Source organism: Boleophthalmus pectinirostris, unplaced genomic scaffold (assembly GCF_026225935.1).
Source record: "Boleophthalmus pectinirostris isolate CB_2022bp ecotype Guang Dong unplaced genomic scaffold, ASM2622593v1 HiC_scaffold_8, whole genome shotgun sequence".
NCBI lineage: Eukaryota > Metazoa > Chordata > Actinopteri > Gobiiformes > Gobiidae > Boleophthalmus > Boleophthalmus pectinirostris.
This window is the reverse complement of record NW_026571515.1, coordinates 24,025,628-24,043,729: the sequence shown is the minus strand read 5'-3', so window position 1 is coordinate 24,043,729 and position 18,102 is coordinate 24,025,628. Positions and strand designations below refer to the sequence as shown.

Sequence of the window (18,102 nt, the reverse complement as noted above, 5' to 3'; positions counted from 1 at the left end):
AAGGGCTGTCCGGTCCCTGTATGTCCGGAGCAGGAGCTGTGTTCACATTGCCGGCAGTAAGTCAGACCTGTTCCCGGTGCATGTTGGACTCCGCCAGGGCTGCCCTTTGTCACCAGTTCTGTTCATTGTGTTTATGGACAGAATTTCTAGGCGCAGTCAGGGGCCAGAGGGGGTCCGGTTTGGGGACCACAGGATCTCATCTCTGCTGTTTGCGGATGATGTTGTCCTGTTGGCTTCATCGAACCAGGACCTGCAATGTGCACTGGGGCGGTTTGCAGCCGAGTGTGAAGCGGCTGGGATGAAGATCAGCTCTTCTAAGTCTGAGGCCATGGTTCTCAACCGGAAAAAGGTGGCTTGCCCTCTCCTGGTGGGTGGGGAGTCTTTGCCTCAAGTGGAGGAGTTCAAGTATCTCGGGGTCTTGTTCACGAGTGAGGGAAGGACGGAACGTGAGATTGACAGGCGGATCGGTGCAGCTTCGGCAGTGATGCGGTCGCTGTATCGGACCGTTGTGGGAGCTGAGCCGAAAGGCGAAGCTCTCGATTTACCGGTCAGTCTTCGTTCCTACTCTCACCTATGGTCATGAGCTCTGGGTAGTGACCGAAAGGACGAGACCGCGGATACAAGCGCTTGAAATGGGTTTCCTCTGCAGGGTGGCTGGGCGCTCCCTTAGAGATAGGGTGAGGAGCTCAGTCACACGGGAGGAACTCGGAGTAGAGCCGCTGCTCCTCCACGTCGAGAGGAGCCAGTTGAGGTGGCTCGGGCATCTGTTCAGGATGCCTCCTGGGCGCCTCCCTCGGGAGGTGTTCCGGGCATGTCCCACCGGGAGGAGGCCCCGGGGAAGACCCAGGACACGCTGGAGGGACTATGTCTCTCGGCTGGCCTGGGAACGCCTCAGGGTCCCCCCAGAGGAGCTGGAGGACGTGTCTGGGGTGAAGGAAGTCTGGGAGTCCCTGCTTAGGCTGCTGCCCCCGCGACCCGGCCCCGGATAAGTGGACGAAAATGGATGGATGGATGGGTGTACATTAATACCCAGGTATAAGTAGCAAAGGAAAAATTCAATTCTGTCAACTGGATAAAAGGTTTTGATCAAATGTGTTTCATAGCTCATCCAAGCTGCTTCTTCAGTTCTGGGGCCTCATTTATAAAAAACTGCGCAGGAGTTGTCGTAAGTTAGTGCGTACGCCTAGTAGCTACGAGAGGCGTGCGCTACGCAAACTCCATATTTAGAAAACCCACCACACGCACCAAACCACGCAATCTTTGCTTTATAAATCCCACCTGCAACTCGAATTTGCGCACGTAAACCCACGTCACGTCACGCCCTCTCCACACCTCCACCTCACCATAAAAGGAGCATGTAAAGTGACTCGTGAATGAGATTTCCCTAAACATGAGCCGGTAATCAGTGGGTTTGACCGAGACACGCGGGACAGGAGGAGGACGCTCCACGCAACACCACGTGATCACGTCAAAGACTTTATTAAAGACTTTATTAAACAAGGTTTAATAAATAAATATAAAACTAAAAGTGACAACAAAGACTCATCTGTTCATTTAATCATATTTCATATTTAGGCAGCACATCTTGGCAGTAAAGCCCATGTGTTTTTTCGCTGTTTCAAGAGTTTTATCGCTATATTTTTAAGTCTGTCTGTCTGTCTGTATATATATATATATATATGCATATATACATATATACACATATATATATATACATACATATATATGCATATACACATAGATACGTGCACGCGCTGATCTGAATGGTCAAATTATGAGCACGTGCGAGAAATTCAGATGCCCTCCCCTGGAGAGCGAAAGGAGCGAGGGAAGGACACGAGGATACGAGGACACAGATTTAGCATGAAACACATCAGATACAGATGTTATTCTGCCAATTAAAGTCCACACGAAACATCCAAACTGCTCACCTGTGAGTGTGGGTCTGGGTTGGGACGGGCACGGGCATTATTCTGTTCTTCATATTGTCAGAGAGCAGCTCTCATGTGCAAGATTACATTACACAAAAATGTAGGGAAGATTTTGGTTCGGGTCAGGTTCGGGCAGTAGGCTTCGTGTTGTCCGCAGACTCAGGTCACTCTGGTGCTCGATACGTAAAGACTTAAGTAAAAGTGTTAAAGTTGCGTTCATTAAATCAAAGCCTGGCTCTTGCTGCGTCCGAGGAAAGAGTTTTTCTCTCAGGTCGGGTCATTATTTCATCCTCTGTGTTGGTCACAGACTGTGTTTTGTAGAAGTCTATGGTAGCGGTGTGGACTGTGGGAGACTCTGCGCTACACCGGGTCCGGAAACGTGGCCGCGCTCGTGCATGAGTTTCAAATGTATAATATTGTGGAGAATAATGAGTGGAATAAAGAGCCCATCTCTCTGTTTTGGCGAACCAAACACTTAAATGCACAAATCAGAAGGTAATTCTTCTATATACGTGGATTTTCTGATTAAACACTTACTCAAACTCTGTTCACTTCTACTCCTCTCCACGAGTGTCGCTTTTTCCCCGTGTCTCCAGACTTTGCGTAGAACTTACAGGAGGTCCCGAGTTGGCGTAGAGTTAAGCAAAGCGCCACGCCTTAGTCGAGGTTCATAAATACCGCGGTTGGCGTAGAGAGCGCGTACGCAAGGATTTTTTCGTAAGCAAGCTTTATAAATGAGGCCCCTGGTCAGACACTGGTGAACACTGCCTCATATCTGCCTGAAGGGAGGACCTAACTCCACTAAAACTACTCTGAAACTAAAACATCTACTACTTCTTTACAGTTTCTGTTTGTTATTTAGGTCTATTTATTGGACAGCACTAAGTGAGAACTGTGCCTGAGTCATATTAACATAATCGTTATGAAACTATGGGACCCTGACTTTATAGTGTACATTGTAAATACTTTATAATAGTCATGTAATGTAGATGCGGACCTTGAGGGAGGTGCATGATGGCCACGCTGCAGCCGGAGACCACATCTCCGAGGATATTTTCTCTGATGGGATACTTGGGAAGCCAGTCCAGAACAGGCACCCACTTCTGCACAGTCTCCTTCAGCCTGGGCAATGAACACCTGCAGCATAAAACACATCCTCATTCATTTATCTACTTAGCTATTACAGTAGGTTGGAAATTCTCTTTGCTAAAGGTGCACTATGTAACTCTTCTGTTACATGACCCACTACCTGCTTGTCCCCAGAGGTGTTATTTCATTCTCTGTCTGGAATGCATAGTATGGCATTAAACTTATCTTGGAGTTATTCAGTTATGTATTTGGTTGTTTTTCTAGATTTTTGGTTCAAAAATGTAATGGGCAATTTTGCCTAAAAATAAAATTGATAATTTTTTCAATTCAATTTTCAGATTTTTTTTCCCCCCACTCTACACTAAAAATTATCTGCAAACTACAGAAAATGGGCAAAACTGAAAAAACTCTCATTGGTGATTGGGGAAATATTTTATGTATGAGGTGATTTCAAAGCAGTTAGCACTACATGGCCCTGTGCTAAACATTAGTCCCTGTGACTGCAGTGAGCAGCCTTTCTTGCATTTTCAATGCAATTTTCAATAAAGTTAGGGAATTTTTTTTTTCTTCAAAGCAAATTGATTTTAACTACAAATTCGAATAAAGGTTGTAAATACCCAAGTGGCCTGGAGTCATATTCTGATGTCTCAGTGTGGAACATTCTGCAGAAGGCAATAACTCCATGGAGCCAAGCAGGTGGTGCCACAGAACCTCCATCAGAAAAGTTACATAATGCACCTTGTATAATGTGTCCAAAACTGCTTACCTGCTTGTTTATACCTTTACACATTATAATAAAGGAACTTCAGACTTTCTATGTGTTATACTCAAAAATGTGCACATCACCATTAGTTCAGCAGCAGAAGACTGGGGGAGGGTGGAGGCAGCCCCAACAAAATGCAAAAGAGAATAGAACCCGGCAAGTGGCTTGAGAATGTAAACACCTGCATGTGTTTTCTCACTATCACCCGGCCTTGTAAACCTCCAGATAACATGTGCCTCACCAACAATGTGTAACTGTAGTGATATTTTTCACAACAGTTTGTCCACCACATGATACACGCCAGAATACATATTTAACATAGATCTTGCTTTTTGCATTTATTCATACTTATCAATGAGTCTTTGCAAAGTGATAAGTGCTGAGCAAAGTAAGCATTCTGAATTATGCATATTTAAGAATTACTGAAAAAACTTTAAATAAAAAAATTCTTCCTAAATAGCACTTTTGACTTTCATTAAATAATAAAACAATTACTCATTCTACTAGTAAATAAAAACACAAACTACTACTACTACTCCATAATGGCCAAAATGTTACTTATGTTATGTTAATCATATTATTTATATTTCAAATTCCATCAAAGGATACTAGTATTTTTTATTTCTCTTAATGATTAGAAGGTCTGATTCTCTTTTGCTGTTAAAGGTATTAAAGATTTTTACCTTGAGAATTCCTTGAACCTCTCTCCCACACTTGGTCCTTGTGTATTTGTGTCTCTTTGGGCCACTTCCTCCAGGCGTACCTCACTGAGCACCTCTCGCTGTACCACATACTTGTCCATTGGATGGTCTCTTTCCTCCATGGTTGTGACTTCTCCGTACGTGAGATGAGCACAGAATGAAGCAGCAGGCTCTGGGCAGTGGGAGTTAGTTAGGGGCCTATTTAGAGCCTGCAACTGATTGACTAAGTATTGTTCCTTTGTTGTTTTTAGACGAAAGGGTTTTATGGCTATAGCCTACTCAGACTGGAAACCATCACCTGTAAAGTGGAAACATTTTCAGTTCATTTGCACTACAAATTGTACGTACATTCTTTGTTTACTTTTCTTGATTTTTAGTTGTCTTTCTCATAGTTATAGCCATTTTAGCCATACTAAGTGTCATGAAAAAAGGTCTTTGTGTTTAAGTAAATACAGAAAGTGAACAAATATTATATGCAGAATGTTTTAAAGGTAAGTGGAAATTTCCATTTTTATGGCTTTAAAAATGGATACCTTATCAGAAAATTGACACGTTGTAAATTAGCCATCATTAATCGGGCTAATAAAAGTGTGTGTGCGTGTTTGTGTGTGTGTTGAAACAACGTGCAAAGGTCAGGAGAGATTTGTTTATGGTCATTTTGAAGCTGCATCAAACTTAAAAAAAAAAAAAAAGAGAAAAAACTATAGCATAAAACCAAATCCATGTCAACCCCCTTTTTAATTACTTTTTAAACATTTTAATTACAACAGTTCATTTTATTAACCAACTTCCTGTGACTCAAGCCATTTCTGAAAGGACAATTAACATCTATTATTCTAAGTAGGCAATCTTGATGTTCAAGAAGATCGTTCAAGGTTACTAAAAGGAAGACAAAAATGAAAACTTTTGTTGTTACAATCTCATGGTTACACACCAAACATATGTACACAATGACTTTCTCTAAACTTTCTGAGTCAGGAAAATAAGATTTGGGTTACAGTCATAGGCATAGGCACATTCTGATTTGAATTTCACAAATCTTATTCTCAATGAATATATTGTCTACAATATTAATTTGCAAAATGTATACAGAATATATGGCGAGGAGAAAATTCAGTTTGTTGACTGGACAAAAGTTAGTTTGGTTGAGTCCAGTCGACAAACTGAATTTTCTCCTCACCATTGATTCTACCTGGACGACTGAGGGATTCTTCACATATACAGAATATATTTAGAGCTTGACATTGTTGAATGCTGATATGATGATATGTGTTTTTAATTTTATGGTAATAATGAAAAGATGTAATGCATTTTAAAAATATAATAATAATGATAAATCAACACTGATGATATGGGTGGCATGGAAATGACAGAATGCCAAGACATTCAGTAAAGTAAAAATCCTGTGAAGGAGAGACAGGTTAAAGTTATTTACACAAACTGATCGAAACTGAACGGCCACACAACACAACAAACTACAAAATGTCTGGAGAAAAACTGCCTTATCACCTGCAACTGCACTACTGCATCCTACAGATGCTCGGAGAAGGAGGCTTTGGACAGGTGCTACACAGTCTCATGCCCACAACATTAGAAACTGTCACTGTGAAAGTCCTCAAGAAGGAGGGCCTGTACTCTTTGCAGAAAGAGGTGACAATGCTCCACTACATCTGACGGCTGGACCCTGACAAATGCCACATAGTCAAATTTACTAACACATTTGTCTAGAATGTCAACATATGTATGGTGTTTGAAATGCTGGACTGTAGCTTGGAGGATTTTTGGAAACAGCCTCAAAAGAGCTTACATAATGTAATACTGGTCAATTGCAAAAATCAGCCTTTAAAAGTGAAGGTGATTGATATTGGATTTTCACACTGAAGTCAAAGCTGCAGTTGTGATCTTCTCATCAGAACATTTACCTCCAGGCTCCAGAGGTCAGTCTGGGAATGCCTCTGACCGGAGCCATTGATATGTGGTCTCTGGGCATCCTCCTTGTATTCTTCTACCTGGGCAAACCCCCATTCCCTACAATCTGAGGACCATCAGTAGTGTGCTGGGAGCTCCGTCAAATGAGCTACTGGACAGAAGAATATACAGCAGGAGGTACTATTCCAAGATGGAGGATGGATGGACATTTAGAACACAGGAGAAGTATCGTATTACAGCCACACACAGGAAGTGCCCTATGACTGCGCAGGGCCACTGGAAGGGTCTGATCTGGTCAAGGCTATTCGGTCATAACGTCAGAAGTTTCATTTAGGGACAGGATGGGGTTTCTGAACCTGGTAAGAAAACTGCTTCACATGGACTTCTCAAAGAGAATAACTCAAAGTGAAGCTCTACAGCATGAGTTTATAACCCTGGAGTACTTTGAGGAGAGCCATGCTGACTATGTGAGATGGGCCAGAGACCTTATGGGCCTGGTTCCTCAGAACACCTACAGAGACCCTCAGAATCCCACCAGTGAAGGGTCAAGGAGATGCCTTCAACAAAAAAATCCAGCTTGCTCTACACAGTTTATATCCAGAGAGTACGAGTGTATGGAGGTTGATGAAGACAGTGATATCTTCAATGAGCCATCACCAATTGCCAAACAAATGGCAGACCCAAAAGAGGTCCAGGTGGAAGATCACTCAGGAAGAGAACAGCTGGATAGTACTTGACCACTGGATTGAGTGCAATTTTTCAGAGATTACTGAAGACGCTGAGAGCCACACAAAGGATGCATCTCCTCCCAGCTGTATCTTGGAGGTTTTGAAGGTCGATAATGGTAATGGGGAAGTACAGTCCAATCTCCCTCAGAGTCCTGAAGACCGTACGAGCCAAGCGGAGAATGTGTCACCCCCCTGGAACAGTCCAGAGGAGGTGGTGAATAACATCAGTGAGGAGGAAAACAGCACCGATTCTGCTCATTGCTCCATTGTCCTCCGTGTGCTTTCTGTACCTTCTGGAGAAATGTATCTGTTTTATCCAGGAAGTGGAATTCAAGGTGAGGAAGATCTTTAGTTATAAGAGTCACTACTTTAGTTTAGTCAGTTAAAACATTTTGTCTTGAATTTCATAGCAAAATCCAATTAAAAACACCACACATGTTTACATCATTGTTCATCATTGCAATGTCTAAAACCTGTCATCAATTCAATTAAAATTCAAGTAAAAAATATGATATAGGCTCTTAAAATCCAGATCTGGACATTTTAAATTATGCCCCACATTACTGTAATCATGATCTTTAATTGAACTGCCATATAGTGCAGGTCTTCAGTTAAGATCCTTCGTTGTGACCACAACGTTCAGCATCTTTGAAGGTTCATGTCAGTTTGAGTTGTGCTCAGCCAAGAGATCCACAGACATGTAGCCCATGCAATATAAAAGGCCAGAACTGTACTTTAGGGGTTGGAATTAGGGATGCACTGATCCAGCTTTTCAGTTCCGATGCCAACCTTAAATAGAATTAAGCTTTCAGCCCAAAATCAGTACTAACACAACTGACTTCGTACGGCTACCCCATCTCTGTCACATATCAAAACATTTAAAAACATAAGACATAAGAAAATAAGGTAATAACAAGCTTTTGGGTGATAAGAAACCTTTTCATAAGTAATGCAGGCTCTTGAGAATTGAAATCAATATGAGCACACCAATACAAAGTTCAATACAAAGCTGGAAAATCTGACATGCTCTCTGGGACCTTTGATGCTAGTGGTAAATTTTGTGCTGAAAACTAGTAGGAGTACGCTTGTCTAAATAAAAAAAAGTAAACAAAACCAGTCAAAACCACACACTTTTACAAGTTTTTAGAAATGTATGTGTAGACACTGAAGGCCAGGTAAGTGAAAGGACATAAACCTTTTATCTAAATCATCTTTTTACAACGTTTCAGTTTTTGGTTTTTTTTTGGCAGGAGTTCCTACTGTTAAGGGCTTTTTATGATTGTTTGTTTCACTGAGCAGAATGACTGACAACAATAGATAATGTGTTAAAGATGCAAGAGGAACTTCTTGTGGACACATTAACCCTGGTGTGTCACTCCCACGTGAGTGTGTGCGATTATCTGGATGACTGTGCGCATATGTGCAACTTGTACATCCACGCAACCCTCAAGCAGTTTATATAACAATGGGCGTATACAGTGTTCAGAATAAGTCTAAATACATGGATCCTATAAACAGTAGTGAAAGATGTATTGTATGTATAAGCAAGGCAGTAGAGAGGTGGGGGGGCAAAGGGGTCTGTTGTCCCAGGCCCCAGGTTTTTAGGGGTCCAGAATTGGACCCTCTTCCTATTCATTTATATTACAGCCATATATATTACATGTGAGACTTCTTGCCCCAGGCCCCCAAATTTCTGCTGACGGGCCTGTATACAAGTGTAAGTAAGTTGTAAGTATAACTATACGTATATTGTTAATTTTTAAAAATACAGATATCAGAGCAAAAAATACACAAGTAAGAGTAAAAGTATCACATGATAATATTATAAGGCTTCAAAATGTAGTAAATTTGATAAAGATTTGTGCTGAATTCAGCATAAACAACTGAATCCACTTTCAAATCTACTTATCTTAAGTACAGATACCTAAATTTTATACTTAAGGACAGTACTTTACTACATTTACTTTTACTGTTATATTCCACCACTGCCTAAAAATAAATAAAGTTAAACATTTCCATTTAAAACACTAATTAAATGTCCTAAGACCGGTGTCACTTTTCTTGACTAGCAATTCTAAGACTTCTTCCACAAACATGTGGTTAAACTCTTGAACAACAAAGGGGTCAAGTTGTAGATAACCTAGGGGATGGGAAATTCCTTTGTATCTCCTTTGTTCCATCTCATGATGTTGTTTTGCAGGTGACAGGGCATAAGAGATGGCTCACAGTGCACATTACATGTTCCCAGTCACTCATTAAACTGTCCCATGGTGTGCATAGGTTGACTACAGTTGTACATCTTAGATAACTAAAACAAAAGCAAAACAAAAAAAAAGTTTGCATGGACAATGATTCACAAATTATCACTCATGCCAAATATTAGGTTATGGCACACTTTCAAAAACAAGCTTTTAATTCTACTCTGATGATTTGGTAGTTTACACTCTCTCACAAAATACTCAGTTTTAGCTTTTAAAAGAGTACAGCCTTGTAGGATACAAACACAGGGGCAAAAATGCATAGCAAGGTGGTCCTCATACTCTGCCATGATGGCTTTAAAAGAAAAAGAAATGGCAGTTCAGTATAGAGAAGACTAGCCAATTTGCTACCAGGTCCAAACACAAGGCTTGTGTTGGATTGTGAGAGGTGCCTGTGTCTAGTCTGAGGCAGTATAAGTTCTCTCTCTGGACCTGGTTTCCTGGGGGGGTTCAGTCGCTCTTTGACTTTTACGTAAGTGTCTGAGTGGCTGGGACAGCTGAGCATGCAGCGTTCCAGCGTTCACAGTCCAGCTAACAGACCGGTAAACATGAGCTACTGAAGATAAGCTAAACACATATATTTTTTTTTATTATTTTCCACGGAAATTGGATGACTAGACTTTTCTGCACTGAAGGTAAAGGGCAATAATCTAAACTGTTTAGGAAAACCAGTGTGTAGAGCACTTTAATCAGGTTTAATTAGGTAGGTCAGTTGTTATTATTTTACCAATGATATTAGCTACTCTTAATAAAACAGCATTCAGTGACTTATAAATCCAGGTGGGAAAAACAAGGAACTGGTGCCAAGTGGGCCTTGGATTTGTCACACATAATCAATGATGATTGGGGTGGGGTTTAGGTTGGGCTACTTTGCAAGTGTTAGTTTAAACCAGGGTTGTCCAAACTATGGCACGAGGATCAAATGTCACCCTCAGACCTTTTTTTTTTTTTTTTTTTAATACAAATACAAAAATAAAACTATGCTAACCTAAATAACAAACACTGTGTCTAAGCTTAGTGTTTTAAGCCTTTTTAAAGGTGTGTTGGCTCAGTCAAACCTGCATCAAATACATTTTAAATGATTGACGTAATTGTTGTCTGTGACCCTCTGTTTCATACATGTTTCATTGTGTGGCCCTTGGTGAAACATTTCTAAACTTGTGCATGTCACTAATAGAAAGGGTCAGCTTTGAAAACACAAATTAGTAGGCGATTAAAGTGCCTGTGTTATTAAAATTTTGTTTGGTGAAATAATAGTGTAGGCCACCTCCCAATGGAAGTACTGGGGGCCTCCTTTAAGGAGAACCACGCGGCTCTTCTGCTCCAGCAGTTGGAGAGGATGAGGACGACTGAGGAGCTCACAGATGTGACTCTGGTTGCGGAGGGTGTACCCTTTCCCTGCCACAGGGTGGTGCTGTCTGCCTTTAGCCCATACTTCCAGGTAAATGTTTAAAGAGGCACTGGCCAGTTTTCTTTTGTGAAAAATGTTATTTGTGTTGTAAATTCAGATGTAGCCTTCATGTGTGTCTGTGCAGGCCATGTTTACGTGTGGTCTGAAGGAGACACGTGGAGGGGAGATACCTCTCAGAGACACTCCTGCACAGAGTCTGGAGCTTCTGCTGGGGTTCATGTACCGGGCCGAGCTCCCTCTGAACAATGACAACATCCAGGCAGTGGCTGCTGCTGCCTTCCTGCTTCATGTAGATGGAGCATTTAGGTGAGATCTAAAGAAACAAAGTTTAGCCCTACTCGAGTCTTTTGTAGAAATTACATAAAGACTCAGACTTACCGCTCCAGGTTATGTCAAAACCACATGGAGGCCCGGATGGCCCCCTCCAATGTAATTGGGCTGTACCACTGGTCCAGGGACCTGGGGGCAACAAGTTTGGCTGATCTAGCCTTGAGGTTCCTATGTCAACACTTTACACAGGTAAAGTCTTCATGCAATGAGGGAGAAGCTTAGTCTAGTCTCTTATTGTAAGAATTATTTAAGCCCCCAAAATAGGTAGGGGCAGTAGGTATCATTTTGCACCTGTAATATCAGAAATTAACACTAGAGGGCAATCTCAATTTCACCGGATTGTAACATGGATCTATAGTTTTATGGGTTGTAAGGAGTGTTGTTACGATGTTATTTGTGTGCATGTGTGAAACAATGTGACCTCAGGTGTGTGAAGAGGAGGAGGTGTTGGAGTTAGACGCACAGCGCCTGGGGGACCTCCTGGCCTCAGACGACCTGAATGTGTCCCAGGAGGAGGTGGTGCTGGAGCTGGTGCTGCGCTGGGTGGAGCGGCACAGAGGGAGCCCTGAGCGTGAGGCACAGGCCGCAAATCTCCTTCATCGGGTCCGACTGGAACTGGTGGATCCAGCGTTCCTCCGAAAGGCCAGAAGAAGAAACCCTGTGAGTGAGTGTGAATCACATTAACCTTAATACACTCTGTCCATCACTCTTGCAATTGCCTATAATATAAACGAATGTACATTTATTATATGAAATATCTACTTCAGCAACTCCCAAATCAATTTATTAGATCAATTTATTAATCAATTTAGAAAACCTCATTAAAGGTGCTCTGTGTAACCTTTCTGGTGCTAGGTCCACTACCTGCTTGTCTCTACGAAGAGTGTCTCAGTTTGTTTGCCAGGGATTTTCCACAGTGTTAACTTATCTCACTTTTATTCATTTCCATTCACGTTTTTGTTTTTTTGTTTTTTTGGACCAGGCTAAGTTATAGCATTTCCATGGAGACAAGCAGAAGGTGGAGCTTCTACCAGAAAGGCTACATAGAGATTATTTATTTTATTTAGATTATTCATTATTTGTGCTCTCCATATCATAATCTAGTTTACACTATATTTAATACAGACTGTATTCTTGGCCACAAATGCATAACAAACTACTTTTTCATGTTTTCTATTTGCTTTATATGTATTTTTGAGATTTGTTGCCGCCTTTAAATGCAACATTTGCTGTTTTTCTCAGATTTTATTTACAATTTACACATTTTTGTACACTTGTACTTTTATGTATCGAAAATAGATTGATAGAAATCATTGGTTTTAGCTGTTTTTATCCTGTATTTGTGTCCATCAGGTTTTGCTGCAAGATGCTGATTGCTTTGGGATGATTGATGCCGCTCTCCAAACCTCGAGCCTCACTGAGGCGTTGGCTCTGCCTCGACCAGCGCTGCGTTATGGGATGGAGACCATCGATCTGCTGCTCTGTCTGGGGGGCATAGATAAGGACGGGGTGCCTGCTCGACGTGGAGGTCGAGCTGATCTCAGTTTCTGCTTTGCACCACAAAACAAGAAGACTTTCTACATCCCCTCTCCTCTGAGGGCCTCTACGGGCACAGGGCAGATCACAGCTGGAGCAGTCACTAGAGATAACAATATTGTAGTTGCCATTGAAGCAGAAGATGATCACAGAATGAAACACCTGGACATCTACGGGTTGGTACATTTCTATTCAAATCCCCCAAAACAAATGCCTATTAAATAATTTCCATATCAATTATTAAAAAAAAAAACTCCACCACCACACCTCAGTTAATTGCCACTCCCTCCTGAATCTCCTGTCCCTATTCTGTCAGTGATTTCAAGCTCCTCTCCTGTGACCAAGCTCTCAGGGCTGACATTATTTTTTATAAAGAAGAAAAGCAAAGCTCTTTATATTTAGAATAATTCTAAACATACTGCTGTGTGGAGGCTGCACACATTTGGAAAGATATTTCTAGTTAGTGAATTATGTTTTCAAATCTGAATTCTGTTTACTGACAGATGATTGTAGAAAACTAAAATATGAACTGCCAGTAGAGAATCTCATGTATTTCAGAAGATGTTTATAGCTTTGATACTTGCAGCAGTTAAAGCTGTGCTTTTGATTATATTGTGCCGTCCTCCTGTTGAGTAAGAATTGTGGGCTAGCACTGAAAAAGTTTAATACTGATCAATACTGATACTATTATTTTCTCATGAAGAGCTTCTGTGTATTTCAGGTATGACAGTTCAGAGGACAGCTGCTGGTCCCTCTTATGTTCAGCCCTGCATAGAGACATGTATGCTCTCAGTGTTATTGGAGAGACACTTTATTTGATCGGAGGTCAAGTGAAGATGCGTAGCCAGTACATTATAACAGACAGTGTGGAGAGGTGGTCTCTGAAGAGGGGGGGCAGCTGGCTCAGTTTTGCCCCTCTGCCTCTGCCCCTGGCCTGCCACTGCGCTGTCAGTCTGAACGAACACATGTATGTGCTGGGAGGGTGGACACCACAGGTAAACGTGGTTAATTCTCACTTAAGTTTTGTCAGTTCATGGATGTTCTATGTTACACAACAAGACACTGAAACATTACCAATGCTGACACATGTTTGTATGATAGTGAGGCAGTTAATCTTGATGATAATACTTATTTTATTGTAGAAAAGAAAGAAAAAAACAGATACGGACTGCAGTTCTTTGGAGCATACATTTTTATTATTTTAATAACATTATTAAAACATAAAAAGTAATGTTATTATTGAGTGCGGATCTGTTTTTTCTTTTCTACAATTTTTATCTTTGGACCCAGCACGCAGGCACAATTTTTATCAAATGTGCGTATCTCCATCTACCAGTAATACAAATTTTATTGTCTTGTTGTCTCAAACATATGGGGTCACCTGGTGACATTCGAAATAAACATCACCTACATCCCCAAACAGAAATAAGATGAGAGAACAATTAATGAATGTGCATCAGTGTACTATGGGCTGAAAACAAGAAACTGGCATATCATCTCAAATTTTGACTTTATCCTTCTGTTACAACAGAGTGCTCTGGGTCAGTTAAACACAAATCACAAATCCTTATGTGATATTTAAAATCTTGTAGGACAGCCGGGTGTTGTACTCGGGTTGCCAGGTTACAGAACAATATAATTTAACTACACACACAATACTGCCTTTGTTCAGCTGTCATAGTCAGGAAAATTCCTTATTACCTCCGCCAAGGAGGTTATGTTTTTGCCGGCGTTTGTCTGTTTGTTTGTTTGTCTGTTAGCAACATAACTCAAAAAGTTATGGACCGATTTTGATGAAATTAGGATTTGTTGGAAATGTGAAAAGGAAGAACTGATTTCATTTTGGGGGTGATCCGGAAGAAATACTGGATTCTGGTTTGTTGTGGAAAAAATTATATATCTCTTGAAGATAAATAATGAATCCATTTGCGAAGCCCGATGAGTTTTTGGAATATAGACCAAGGTTTATTCTTGTTACAGCAGATATGGACAGGGCCTAGGCCTGTTTCGGCCAAAGCCCAACAGCCTCTCACCATGTCTCCCCCATGTCCCCTCCATGTCTCTCTCCCAGAGCATTTGAGCTCTCAGTATTTATACAGAAATACAAGTTGCATACATATCAATGCAGAGTGACTGTGGTTTCAGAGGCTGGTGCTAAATGAACATACAGTTGATGATAACAAAAGGCTTCCTGAAGGCGGAGACAGTTGTGTCTGATGAACCTTTACACATGTTAATGACTGGTCTGGGTTTCAGGTAGAAATCACATTCATTTACAAAAGACAGATTGAGAGAAATCTTTCCACAATCTAAATTTCTATCACACATCTGGATCACTTTGAAATTTTAGTTAACATTGTGGTAAATGGGGCCAAAAATTTTGTTTCTCAATATCTCGGGTAATTGGTAACCCCATGAAATTTGACTCAGGGATGGACAATGGGATCCTCTTTCATATTCCAAAGGCTGATCCGGATCTGATCCAGAAGACTGATTTTATCGCAATTTATATAAAAAATGGGGGTAGTCCTTAGCGGAGGTCTGCGCTCTCTGAGTGCTTTTCTAGTTTTATACTATTATTTTTGTACACTTGTGAATCTTGGCTATTTCTTGTAAGTTGCTATCTATTTTCAGTTCAAATTATAATTCTTATTTGATTCAGTGTTTTTTATGAAATTATCAGTATTGGTCAGTAGTAGACTAAATGTGTATTTTATGTTCAGTATTTTTTTCTTCTAGTCTTATTTTAGTTTTACTTCTTTAGGATTTGTTTCTTTTTCTTACTTTTTCCTCCTTTGTTTGTATGGACTGTGTTCTTTCTGTGTTCATTCATTCATGACTTTGTCTCATGATAGCTCACCGTAGCCATGGTGTTGTCCTTAATCTTTTACTGCCAAGTTTATTCCGGTTGGCTCTTAGATGTGTTCTGCAGTTGCTAATTGAACGGAAAGGTTTGAGATAAGCAGTAAATAAATAGTGAAATGTATTTATTTATTTTATTATATTTTGAACTTATATAACATATAAAAATTTTTAAAAGTCACACTATAAAAAAGTATTTGCAGGAAGAGGCAAAAAACCCAGAGGGGCTTATATTAAAGCAACCATGTGCATGCATTAAAATTAAATGTGCATTACATTTAATAAAAATTACATTTACACACAAATAAATTTGATTTAAACATGGATTAAAATACAGTGAAACATTCCGTAGCTGACTGATTATTAAACATTAACCATAAAATATCAAACATTTCCTCAAACTCTTTTTAAGCAACGTTTCTGATCAAAAAAGCGTTTCTTCAGCTCCCCTTTGTGAATACAATATCACAGGGCAAATACAATTTAAGTGATAAAATTCATTATCTTTTTTAGTATTCCATTATCATGTTAAAACATCTTAAAACATTTAAACATCTCTCTCTGTCCACTTTAAGGATGAGCCGGATGAGGAGCCAGACAAGTTGAGCAACAGCGTGTTTCAGTTTGACCCGGGGAAGGACAGGTGGAGAGTATGTGCCCAGATGAAGTACTCTAGATACCGCTGTGGCTGTGCTGTGCTAAATGGGGAGATATACATACTAGGTCAGGTTGCTTTTGTTTATTTATTTATTTGTCTTTATTAAGGACTCAGAAAGCATATATGGCCCATGTTTGTTATAGAGTTGTATGATATAACAAATGCGCTATGTAGAAAAATACTGAATTTTACTCAAATTATATATTTTTGTATAGTTATAAATAATTATGTATGCCTAAACAAATGAAATCTTGTCTTACATTGGAATATAATTAGATTTTGGAACCATATAAAATTTTAAACTAAGCAAAGACTAATTCAGGACTATAAAAACAGGCTTACATGCATATGACAGATTTTTATGATTTGGTGGGATTATAAGTATTGTGTATATAAATGATTTTACACAAATCAAGAAACAATTTGTGAATAAAAGTTGAAAAATGTGTTTTTAATTACAGGAAGTCAAGAGTTCTAAACACACTGGTGACTTTTTTATATTTCACACCTTAATTCAACAAAATAGAAGTATTTTCTTCTATTTATATTTATCAGATAATAGATTAGAGAAGTTTTGCTACATAACAATTATGATTCCCTAGTGTGATGTGACTATTTACAACCAGAGTGTAACATTTTTTACTTAAAAAATGGGTAAATTGGAAAAAAGAATGTTAATGTTTTTGCAAAAATCTTAAATATAATAACTGTGTTGTAGTAAAATAAGTAGTCCAACCTGTCATAGGAACTTTAATGATGCCTACACAAGGAAATCACAATTAAATTTACACAATTAAAATTTTCATATCATCAATCATTAGCATATGCAATCATGCCATGCAATTTGCTTTTTATATAAATACCTATCATCTTACCTTCTTGTGTTCCTCAGGGGGTATAGGGTGTGTTGGAGAGGACCGTGGACAGTCACGTCGTAGCCTTAGTTCTGTGGAGATCTATAATCCAGACACAGACACTTGGAGAGAAGGACCAACCCTGCCCACACCACTTCTCTCCCTCCGATCCAATGCATCCAATTTTGTGGTAGTGGACAACAAGCTGTATCTTTGTGGATACTACAAAGGAGCTGGTAAGTACTGTTTATGTAGTGAAACAATGTGTATTCCCAATTTTGACCCTCTACTCAATACTAAGTTAAAGAGCACATATTAAACTATTTTCTGATCTATGTTATAATGTTGTTTCCTCATCAAAAACACACCTGGAATTGTGTTTTGTTTATTCAGGAAAATGCATTAAATACAGGAAGTGCAACATTGTGTTTTTACTTGCACCATTTGGATACTTTCAGCCCTGGAATTGGCAAACTCTACTGAACTAAAGATAAAAGGTAGATGTTAACTTGAAAACTGCCGCTTCATGACATCACAAGGTGGAACAGAGCATTTTGAGCTTTGAAGATATTGACAGACTAATAATAATGAATTACTCAAACATATGAATGAAACAAAACACAATGCCAGGTATGGTTTTGAGGAGGTAACTACAGGTTTTAACATGGCTGAACGCTCACAACAGTCAATTTTGTGTAATGTAGGACCTGTAAGTGCCACTATAGCAAAAGTAACGTAACTTCAACTCTACTACTTCACACTTAACACTATGTTCAACTTGTGAACAAAAAAAAATTATATTGTTATTGCAATTTACCAGGAAAATAACTCATAACCATGTTTGGTTATGAGTGGACTACTTTTGTTCACCAATTCCTCGCATGTTTTCTGCACTCACCGCAGGCCGTCATGAGATCATCACAAAGGAGATTCTGGAGCTGGATCCCACCGACAATGTTTGGACTGTGGTGGAGAGGAGAGCAGCTATGCCTGACAGTTATGATGTATGTCTAGTGGCTAATCTGAATCCTCGAGACCTCTACACACCTTGA

At 39.9% G+C, this 18,102-nt stretch overlaps 2 protein-coding genes across 3 annotated transcripts in view; one reads left to right on the top strand and one right to left on the bottom strand.

Annotated features, from left to right (window-relative positions):
• Nucleotides 1–11,229, bottom strand: part of LOC110164927 (solute carrier family 26 member 6-like) — a 24,939-nt gene extending 13,710 nt beyond the window's left edge. The window contains exons 1-4 of one of the 2 annotated variants that reach the window (XM_055166182.1): nt 11,189–11,229; nt 10,981–11,123; nt 4,467–4,782; nt 2,929–3,068 (exon numbers count right to left, since the gene is read on the bottom strand). In XM_055166182.1, coding sequence (XP_055022157.1) covers nt 2,929–3,068; nt 4,467–4,606 — 280 coding nt within the window. In that variant the 5' untranslated portion in view covers nt 4,607–4,782; nt 10,981–11,123; nt 11,189–11,229. The remainder of the gene's footprint in view (nt 1–2,928; nt 3,069–4,466; nt 4,783–10,980; nt 11,124–11,188) is intronic. The other variant, XM_055166181.1, reaches the window with a different exon arrangement.
• Nucleotides 11,225–18,102, top strand: LOC110164926 (kelch repeat and BTB domain-containing protein 12-like). The gene is made up of 7 exons (XM_055165905.1): nt 11,225–11,329; nt 11,567–11,800; nt 12,494–12,852; nt 13,398–13,671; nt 16,114–16,261; nt 17,089–17,286; nt 17,954–18,102. Exons 1-7 carry the CDS (start codon nt 11,225–11,227, stop codon nt 18,100–18,102), a joined length of 1,467 nt encoding a protein of 488 aa, XP_055021880.1.